The sequence below is a fragment of the Cydia amplana genome, chromosome 15 (genome assembly GCF_948474715.1).
Source record: "Cydia amplana chromosome 15, ilCydAmpl1.1, whole genome shotgun sequence".
Lineage (NCBI taxonomy): Eukaryota > Metazoa > Arthropoda > Insecta > Lepidoptera > Tortricidae > Cydia > Cydia amplana.
In genome coordinates, this window is record NC_086083.1 from 4371401 (window position 1) to 4382548 (window position 11148).

General features: G+C 38.0%; 1 protein-coding gene across 1 annotated transcript; it reads right to left on the reverse strand.

Annotated features, from left to right (window-relative positions):
• Positions 1–6596: 6596 nt before the first annotated feature.
• On the reverse strand, positions 6597–10535 carry LOC134654504 (allatostatin-A). The gene is made up of 4 exons (XM_063509950.1): positions 10428–10535; positions 9614–9747; positions 8896–9023; positions 6597–7768 (listed from the first exon to the last, which is right to left on the reverse strand). The coding sequence occupies exons 1-4, from the start codon at positions 10533–10535 to the stop codon at positions 7479–7481; spliced, it is 660 nt and encodes a 219-aa protein (XP_063366020.1). The 3' UTR covers positions 6597–7478.
• Between the last annotated feature and the right edge of the window lie 613 nt (positions 10536–11148).

Genomic DNA, 11148 nt, shown 5'->3' on the forward strand with positions numbered 1-11148 from the left:
ATCGTTAGATCTTTGAATGGAATTAAACAAAAATTTAATGCCAAGAAAGATAAAATTACCCAGTATGTTCACAACTTCAAGGGCGCTTAAAAAAATAAAACACCGCATCCTCCACAACCAATTGAGCTACGGAAGTCTACCAGGACCTCGCAAATCTTTCCATTCCTTCCTTTATGCATACACGCCTTTGGGGTGGCGTACAGCGACATCTACCGAAATATATCGCTCGCAGACGTATCTGCTTGTTAAAAAATTGATTTACTATGGCTAGACACCAAAATTGGTGTGGGCCGCATGTACTTGTAAGTACTTGTAGTCGCGGAGTGAGCCACGCCTGATGTAGCGGAGTCTGCGGAGAGTCGTCTAAGGCTGCTAGGGATTCTTTTCCTTTTTCTCTAGTGCCAGAGAGCTTGGACACTAACTGCATTAGGAGGCGCGATGCGGAAAACGCAGGCCTGACATTTACATCACAGGACACAGATTGGAAACGGAGAGACGTAAGTATATTATGAGTTTTTTTTTTTTTTTTTTTTTTTTTTTTTTTTTTTTTTTTTTTTAATTAGTATGCAGTTTGGTCGACCTTGTGACCAGCGACTGCTCTTGTTGGGAGAAGATTGGTAACGTGGCCGTAAGGGCCACGTCACCACCAAGGACGAAAGGGAAAGGAAATTCACAGGAGTAAGAAAAGAGAAAAGCAAGAATAGAGAAGAGAAGAGAAGTTAATTTGTAGCAAAAACAATAACGCTAGGTACAGAATGTTTTGAGTTGTACAGAAGTTTTGAGTTATGAGTTCCTGGTCTTTTCCCAATGGGGGCGGGTAGAGTAGTACCCCACAGGTCTGCGCAGGTTAGGTTTGTAAGTATATTATGAGGAAAACGTGTAAACGTGTGGCATACGGAAAAGTGTGGCATTTCAGTGTGGGCGTGTGGCATTGGGGCCAGTTTCCACATTGATTAGTGTTTATACATAATGTGTATGTATAGTTGGTCAAAACAATTTGTCAGTAAGTAAATAAGAACAAAAAAAACTATGCTCCTCCTTTTCTTTTGGGTGCTTGTAAGACAAAGATAGTATGATTCTCTCTGTCTATGTTTGAAATGAGACAGTCCTTTGACAAACTATATGCAATACATTTGATTTGCCACTTTTTTTATTGGAAAAAGGTAAGCATTTCACTATAATCACACCTTATGGTAAGAGCCGTTGCAGTCTGGGATGGAGATTTAAAACGCAAGTAGCAAATATCAAATATATGGATTCGCAATAAACACTAATCCATTTGTAAGTCAGCCACACTTACTAATCCACATTTGCATCCTTCAGCAGGCACCGCACATTTTTGCCACAACGTGATACAAAAAAAAACATCTCACCAACGCAAGGAAAACCCTGACTGTAAAATAAGAAAAATATCGTACAAAATCAAACCAAATCAAATCTAAATGAACTTTATTAAAAAAAAATCATTCAAAATCATCATTTAAAAGTCAATTCTACCAGCAATCATAACAACACAACTCAAAATTTGCATTTGATTACTTTGCCTCACATGTGGATAATGCAACTTTCTTATCAGTTTTTGAAGAAACAACCAGCTGGTGTGGTGAAAAAAAAAATATTTAAAATTTCCTTAAAGTAGACCAAACATTAGAGCAAAGTAGCACCATTTTACGGAACCCAAAAAAAGTATTAATTTATTCTTTTAAATTAACCAGCTTACTGCTTGATGTAAAATAATGGTGGAGGGATTTTACTGTCTGTGTATTAAATGAGTGTTCTAAGTTGTTACCTTATTGCTGCTTCTTATAATAAAAACCATTAGTTATTTATTTAAGTGAAGATTGATTGAAACTAGCAAGAGCGAAAATCTGATTTTTATCAAAACAAATTATTCTAAATTAATTAATAAAAAAACTCGAAATAAAACAAACTGTTTTGCACCTTCTACGGTTTTTTGTTATATTAGAAAAATTAAATAGCCGGACTAGCACATGATTGGCGAGACATGCGACAGTATCTCGCGACGAGATAGACTATCTTTTATTATCACTGTTAGAAAAAGACTACGGGTAGTCTATCTCGCCGCGAGATACTGTCGCGCCAATCATGTGCTAGGGGTTCAGAAGACATATAGGATACAGAGTTGAATTATGGCAGACATATGACTACATACGTAGGTCACTGAAAATAAACTTCTTAGCTAGTCAAGTCCTCTATATTAATCAGGGGTTATTTATTATTATTGTCAAAACAGTCACCATTAACATGATTTCAATAAATCCATTAAAGTAAAAATATAATTACCCTGTCTTGTATACTTGGCCAGTTAATTGAACGTCGGGAAACAAATGAGTATTACGCGGAAGCCCCAACTGTGGGGAAAATTAAAAAGTGACAACAATTAACTCCAATTACGGCACATTAATAAGAATAATAAGGTTCCTTCTGGAGTTTTTGTTTTGTTTATGAAGCCAGTCGACATGTTTTCTGACAGTCGATGTCGCGCCATACTTTTAGTACCTATTTACTTCTTTGTATCGTTTCTTGGAAGTTTCTTGGCATTTTTTGGGGTTCCGTACCTCAAAAGGAAAAAACGGAACCCTTATCCTTATAGGATCACTTTGTTGTCCGGCCGTCCGTTCGTCTGTCCGTCGAATTAAGTTAACGTAAAAAAACGATACGGCCGTTAATGTCGCAAAAAACGTACCTATATTTCAACACTCAAGGAAATCAAAATTTATAGGGTACTTCCCGTTGACCTAGTCTTGTTCTGAAATCTAAATATGCATAATGTTACTCGTATTTCTTCACCTCCCTGCAAAATTCGGCAGACATTTTGATACGCAAATACGACATATCAGGCTAGTCCAGTTACTGTATGCTCTAAGCATGCATGCAAATTGTGTTTCAGCCCTAATGATTTTATGCCGACACGCATGCGACCCCTCGTCACAATAGCTCGTGATTGTACCAATCCGCTGGCGGCAGTAGTCCGCATACTAAACTGATACCGACGTGCCCAATGTGCAAAAACTTGGTGACATTTGCCGCATTTGCCACACGTTGATTGCCAAATGAGTGTGATGTCTGTGTTATTTCTGTCTTTTTAGGGTTCCGTAGTCAACTAAGGAACCCTTAAAGTTTCGCCTGTCTGTCTGTCCATCCGCGGCTTTGCTCCTTAATTAGTGCTAGAAAAAGAAAGAAAAAGAAGTTTCCCCCCCTTTCAGTTTTGAAAAATGAAGTTCACTGATTTGTACTCCATTAGTCCTTTCGCCCGTTTCTCAAAAGTAAAAAAATATTTGTGTGCAAGATGTTTTACGCCAAGAAAATATGTCCTAAAAATATAAGGGAAAACTTACCACCAAGAAAATCATGTCGCTAGAGAGATTCGCATAAAAAATCTGCAAATATTATTATGTGATAATAAATTTGTTATTATACTTCCGTCTCTCCATAACACTGCGTCGGGCACGTGCTCTTAAACAAAGTAGGGGAAAAATAGAATAGTACAGAAACGCGTAAGTTGCAACTGAAGATGAGTGAAACGGGTAGAGGTGGGATCCGTTTATATTTCATCAGGGTCTCTATTGTTTCCCAAAAAGTTTTAAGTCATAATGTATTGTTTGCCCGCATTTTCGTTAGTCATAATTCATTTGGTTCAGAAACGCGTCACTTTTCAGGATTGCCATTAAACAAACCTAACCTAACCTAGCCTATCTATAGGATAACCTTACGAAAATCCTGAAAAGTTAAGCGTTTCAGTTTTATGACTAATGATAATATGACAAACAATACATTATGACTTAAATCTTTATGGGAAACAAAGGGACCCCGTATCATCATTGGCCACAGCATCTTTGCAGATGATAGTCGCAGCAACTAGAGTTTGTTCGGAAAGAGAAGAGTCGTGGAATGTATTGGGCCCCATACATTCCACGACTCTTCTCTTTCCGCACAGACTCTAAAGAGCAATTTTGAGGAGGTAGTCTAGAGTCTACATCATAGTTTTTGTTAGTGTCCGACCGAAACATGTTTTTTTGCCGAAACCGAAACCGAAACCGAATGTTCGGCTTTGGCTCTAGTTTCGGCCGAAACCGAAACCGAAACTTTTGTAGACTTGTTAAAATCGTTGAAAAAATGTCATAAAACCTCTTTAACACACATATTATGGGGCTGTCAACACCCAATGTCCTTGAAATTGATGTTACTTAAGCAGTTTTTTATGAAAATTACTAGAGTTAGACCAAGATAATTCTGCAACGATTTTGATAAGTTGATAACACACGCAGTGCAAGTGTTATTTTAAACGTCAAAACTTCTATGAAATTATGACGTATAAATAACATTTGCACTAGTTGCACTGCGTATGCTATCAAAATCATTGCAGAATTTTCTTGGTCTAACTCTATTCATTCACCAGTCAAGCTAACATGTAGACACAGGGTCAACCAAAAACGCGAGCGCAGCGAGCGCGAAATTTTTTGTTAACAATATCGCAAGGCCGGGTACCGATCTTCACCTGGGCCGAAAAGTCCGAAGTGCCCCATTGAGGCGAACTTTCATGCGAAGTCAAAGCCGTGCTTAAGGCTTCAGGATAAGTAGTTGAGCACAGACTCCAACCAATGTCCATTGTATTCAAAAGCGAGACCGCAGGCCGAGCATGGCGCAGCGAGGCCAAAGGCTAAGCTGAAGTAGAGGACATGTGGAACACAAACCAATGGTAAATTGAGGTAAAAAGTAATGCTAGTTTTCTTATTATTATCTTGCCCAGGGCCCAGTAACATGCGACAGTGCTATCTCATTCACTTATAGGTATTGACAGCCTCTTAAGACTGCGTCAACCGTCCAGTGGCGCCCTCATTAGTGGAATTGTGTTTTATAATAAACCAATTAATGCCTGTACCTAATATACATGAATCAGTATATGTAGGTATTAATATTGTTGTCCTACTTATTCCCCAACTTTTGGTCTTTGTCCGAAGTACCATTTCGTAAGTTTCGGCCCGGCCGAAAGGTTCGGCCGTTTTTTGGCCGAAACCGAAACTACAGCCGAAACATGATTTTTTGGCAGAAACTGGCCGAAACCGAAACCGAAACCGAACCTTCGGTCGGACACTAGTTTTTGTTTACCTAGGTACTATAATGTGTCTTTCACTATGGGGCTTTAAATGCAGGGTTCGGTTCTGCTTCGCTAAACTGAGCTAGTTTTATTATGAGACCAACCCCGGAATCGCGAGTATAGTACAAGTACGTAGGTACCTATAGGTACCTACACTTTTTGCCGAAAATGGTCATTTCGTGAAATACGAATCCCGCGTCTACTATTTTTGGTATCAGTATGATATATTATAGAATTTATAGAGTACTCACTCGTGACGCAGGCTCGTGACGTGTCATTTGACACCCCATTGTGACGCAGTTGGAATAAACACTAGATACCTACTTGCGAGTAATGGAAAAACATATTTGTAGAAATATATATATGTAGCACTTGGAACAGAAGAGAGACGCAAATATTTCATATAAAAATATAAAAAATCTTTAAGTCCACAAAATGGTTTTTATTAAAGTTACCTAATATATTCTTTTGTATGTATGTAACTAATAGTGTGCTATTACTCCACCATATAGATAACAATGTGATTACCGATTAATCATTAAAATTATCAAAATAATATATAAGTAAATTAGTCGCACTGAATAACTTTTTGAATAATTGTAATAACTTTTATCTAAAAATACTTTTTATTTTAGACAGACTGAGCTAAAAGACATATCTTAGGTACTTAATTAGGTCATAAACTGCATACTAAAGTTACCTAGGAATAATTTTACCTAGGATACCTAAATCTGAGGCTTTGGTTATTTTATTTAGACCATAATCCTTAATCCGAGGTAAAGAGAGTGAATGTAAAGTTAATATTCACTGAACTTATATTTTTGGTATAACTTTTATTAGGGTCAATTTAATGATCCGTAATTGTATCTCTCCTAGCCAGGCATCATATAACTTTATTTTATTTATGTACTAGCCACCCGCCCGGCTTCGCACGGGTTAACAAATTATACATAAACCTTCCTCTTGAATCATTCTATCTATTAAAAAAAACAGCATCAAAATCCGTTGCGTAGTTTTAAAGATCTAAGCATACATACGGACAGACAGACAGCGGGAAGCGACTTTGTTTTATACTATGTAGTGATTTATTATATTATGTGAAGCTATTAGTATAAATACGATGCAAATATGAACTGTAGGTAATTGGAAATCGGGAAGTGGGTCAAATTTAACTTGCAAGATATGACCCGTACGTTTGTACGGGTACTATGTATGTTCATACATAGGTAGGCAAGTTAAATAAAAGCTTGTAAAATATAGGTACTTAATGGCCTGCTGTATACTCACCTAAGTAGGTAGGTACTCGACATTTTTTGGTCCGCCGGCGTAGCGCTGAGACTGTTTTATTATGTTTCATCGTTCGTATCGTATTCGAATACTTTTTGCTGATATATTCGATGGGCCAGATATAAGACAGATTTCTTAATTAGCTCTTATAGACAGGATCACGGGGTAAGGTTCAAATAATAACATAGAATGAATGCAATCTTGCTATGATTTGTATAATTGTTTTAATGATTATATTGAAAACAACACATCTTATGCTTTAAGGAAACTTATATCAATACTTAATTAGGTAGTAAGTATTTATGACTTATGAGTCATAGAGCCACGATTCCAACGGAGATAATAAATTAGAATTCTCAAAGAATTTTTAAGACATGATATTGACACTTATGGCACTACGAATTTCATTCTAAATTAACTAAATTGTAAAAAAAAAAGAATCGTGACTTTACTTTTCATTAAGTGTTACTTAGCTTAATTTACAACTTTTACATAAATAACTTGGATGTATTTATAACAACAATTTACAAAAAACAAATTTAATTGAATTTTACGTTAAAATACATGTTCAGAGTCCAGTAGTTAGGCGAAGTTTATTTAGTTTAGAAACTGGAAATTGACAAAAAAAATCTCTTTTTAAAATTTTCATTTTACAAATGTCGCCTTTAAGTTTATGAGGCCATTCTCTAGTTGTTTATTCGTTATTACTTATTAGTTTTTTTCTATAGTTACAATAATTGAAGGAATTTTTAGTCCAGTTCGAGGTCTTAAAATAATTGTACATTATATTTAATAAGTCGATTGTGAGAAGTTACGTGGAAACAGATTAAATACCTATTCATGATTTACTTGTGAAAATTGGCTGGTTTTTTCACAAGTAAACCGTCTCATGTAAAAAAATAATAATAAATAAGCTAAACCCGATAAACTAATTACAAAATATGTAACAATAATTTTTAAAATATTTTACATCACATATAATTTTTTTTCAAATTGCTTTTATTTTAACAACACTCAAAGAAAAGCTACTAAACCCATCCACGAAATTTCCCACAAAACAAAAAAACTAAATTTACTCTTCAACACTTTCATAGGCATCGTCAGCGGACCGCTTTCCGAGGCCGAAGTTAAACCTGTGCATATCCCTCTCCCGCTTCCCTAGGCCGAAATTGAACTTGCTGTTATACCGTTTGCCGAGGCCGAAGTCGTAGCCCCTAGCGCGCTTGCCGAGTCCAAAGTTGTAGAGCGGTAGTCGCTTGCCGAGGCCAAAATCGTACATCTTGCGCTTCTCCTCTGATAAATCGTCAGCGAAGCGCTTGCCGAGGCCGAAGCTGTATGGACGAGCGCGTTTTTCTTCGTAAACTGAAAACAAATAATTATTTATTAATACTCAGCTAATTCCAACGAGTCATTACTTTCATAAGTTCATTACTTTCATCAGCTGTAATGTCAATACACATGAATACACATACACACACACACACACACACACACACACACACACACACATACACATGAATACGTGTATGACACGTGTAGGTACATATTTGTTGAATTTATAATACCCCCTTCCCCTCATTTGCGTCGGGTTGTAAATATGTAATAACACCATAATACATTTCTGATGTCATTTAAATTGTAGGCTCAACTGCAAGTTTTTATTAAAGCTTAATATAAATTTGAATGCAGGTAATAAACATACAAGGTACATTGTGATATTGTATTGTATTGTAATTCTAAGATGATAAAAGTACCTATAAAAAGTGTTGCAAATAAGGGTTTTAAGATGGCAATAAATCAACTAACCTTTTCACACTAAACACTTGCACGATTGACCTAAATTTTAAAAGGGTGCGGACTACGGCGTAACCATAAAGAAAAACCTACCTGTTTACGTGACTAGGCAAGGGGTTGTATTCCACACGTGACAAAATGGCATGTCTTGAGATAAGCGCTTGAATGTAAGACATCTTACTTTGGGATACTTAAAAAACAATGTACCAAGTGCAGTTCATATATTTTTCTATACATAATGTGATTTTTACCGTTCATTGGTCGAAATAACTGTATCTTTGGGCTAACAGTGAGTGGGAGATTGGAGAGCTAGACCTCACATAAAACGTCCAGTCCCCGTTCCGAGGGCCCATTTTGACTTGACCGTCGATGGACGTCATAATGGCGGCAGTAATGCAGCGGCGAACATCATTCAATTTTTATCAAGGACATTGATAGCGACTGCCGGCCTAGCCAAGGTGACAATCGCTATCGCTACGACAACGAAATGCTTTGTGTCTCTCTATCACTCTTCCATATTAGTGCGACAGTGACAGTTGCGTTTCGATCGCTACGGAGCGTTAGCGATTGGCATCTTATAGCTACGCGGTCTGAAACGCCGCAACAGTAAATGCAGCTTCAGTTGACATTTGAACGTCACTTTTAAGTAGGTTTTTTTTATTTGCTGGTGTTTTATAATTGGACGAAGTAGTTACCAGGGGCATCGTCGTACTGGTCGAAGAGTTCTCTGTCCATCGCCTGTTCAATGTCGTTGGCGAGTTCTTCGTCCTGATCATCTTCGGATATGGAGCGCTTGCCCAGCCCGAAGGAGTATGGGCGAGACCTGGTGAAAATAATAATGTTTTAATTTTAATAAGGTTTGTAAGTAGGTAATTAAAGAGCTGACCTGTTTAATAGGACGTTTAGTTGGAGGAGGAGTCACATTTGTTATTATGATCTAGAACAGCCATTCTCAGTGTGTTCCGCGGAACCCTTAGGGTTCCGCAAGAATTTAGAATTATGCTTATTTAATAAAAAAATACACTTCTAAAAACTATTGTTTTATTGTAGGGTTCCATCAAGTATTTCGCTTTCCAAAAGGGTTCCGTCAAAAAAAAAGATTGAGAACCGCTGATCTAGAAATTGAATACAGTTTTGTTCCGTTCGGCGTCGAGACGGGGGTCCGTGGGGTCCTTGCGACCTGAGTCTCTTTGGAGACCTTTCAAAGAGACTCAGGGACGCAAATGGGGCCCGGAGAGCTGGCAGGTGCCTCGCTCAACGCATCAGTTTGGCAGTTCAGCGGGGTAACGCATCCAGCGTCTTCGGGACCTACCCGCATTGTAATTTTAAGTTATTTTTATTTATTTTTTGACATGTTTTAGTATAATAAAGATGCTTATGCTGCTGCTATGACCCATTCTACAGTATGCTAACCTTTTCCCTAACCCGAAGTTGTAGACGGGCAGGCGCTTGTACTCGGACACGTAGCTGTAGGCGCGCTTGCCGAGGCCGAAGTTGTAGTGCGGCGAGCGCTTCTCTAGCGGCGCTACGTGCTCCTCTGATGACTCCTGAGGATGGCCAGAGGTAAATTTACAAAATTTTAAAAAACATATTTCCTACACTGTATACAGGTAGAAGTATACAGGAACCAATACCTAGGGACTCCGTACACACTGAAGGACGCAGTTAGCAACCTGAGTACTGCTAGGTTTCATGGAGGAGCTGAGGTGGCTAGAGTAGAGCTAACTCGTTTTTCACGCAAAATAAATGCGCAATGGTTGTCGACTTGCGGAAAAGGCCCAGTAAAACTATCTAATTAAGTTGGGTGACAATGCAATATTATGGTATCATCGAGCTTAACTGATAATGGACGCAGGAACTCTATGATAGTTGACTGTTGAAAGAAAAGTACAGTCAGCTATAAAAGCTTGTATCAAAAATTACATTTTTGGCAAATAAACTTATTAGTAGAGTAAAACTAACAAGTAACTAATTGTAAGCGCCACTAAGTGTTGTACCATCCCACTAACCCGGGGTCAAACCTTTAACCCAGTATCAGATAGTAGGTACCTACTGGTAACCATGGTTTAACCGGTTAACCCTGGGTTAGTGAATGATGAAAGTGGCCCTATAAGTATAATACTGCATTGTTTGTTTGGCTGTAAGTTGGTGGCCCTGTAAGTTATAAGTTTGTCCGGTCGACTCCATAGGTATTATGTAGGTTGGATGATATATGAAGGCAACTCACATGTGCGTCGGCGCCGTGCGGCTCGTGATCGGCGCCGGGCGCGTGTTCGGGCGCGCACAACGTCGCCACAATCACCAGCCACCACACGGACAGGTATGTGTACAGCATTCTGGAACAAACGATACCAATTACATTAAGTACCTAATGTTTTTAGATGTTTAGATTTTGAAGTTACTAAATATGTTAGAATAGAATAGAATATAATCATTTATTGCATATCACAAACCAGTTATAAAGGTGGTACATATTATTGGGTTAGTTTAAGTGACGCCCTGTAAGGACACAACAACATAAATTATACCTGCCTATACCACAGTTAACTTAAGAACTACTAGCTTAACAATTACAAATATTTAAAATTTTCATTAGGTAGGTACATATTATGAGATCATTTTAATCATATTTATCGTTTCGTTTCCACACTATAAAAGTTACACTGCTGTTCTTATTTTTTTTCTCTTACTTCCCCTGCTATACAGTAAATTTATAACATGCATAACAACCGTAAGCAGCCCTATTAACTTAAGTAAAGAAACACATATTTACTAGTATATAGTTAGGTATTAATTATAAGCAAACGCTTACCAGAATCCTTCATTATTACGTACTACGCAAGATCAGTTTGGGCCCGGCCACATGTCAGCGGTGCGGCGCCGCCGCCGCCGCGCGGCGCGGCACCGCAGAAATCTGCGGCACCGCAAACCGCTCTGCGGCGACGCCC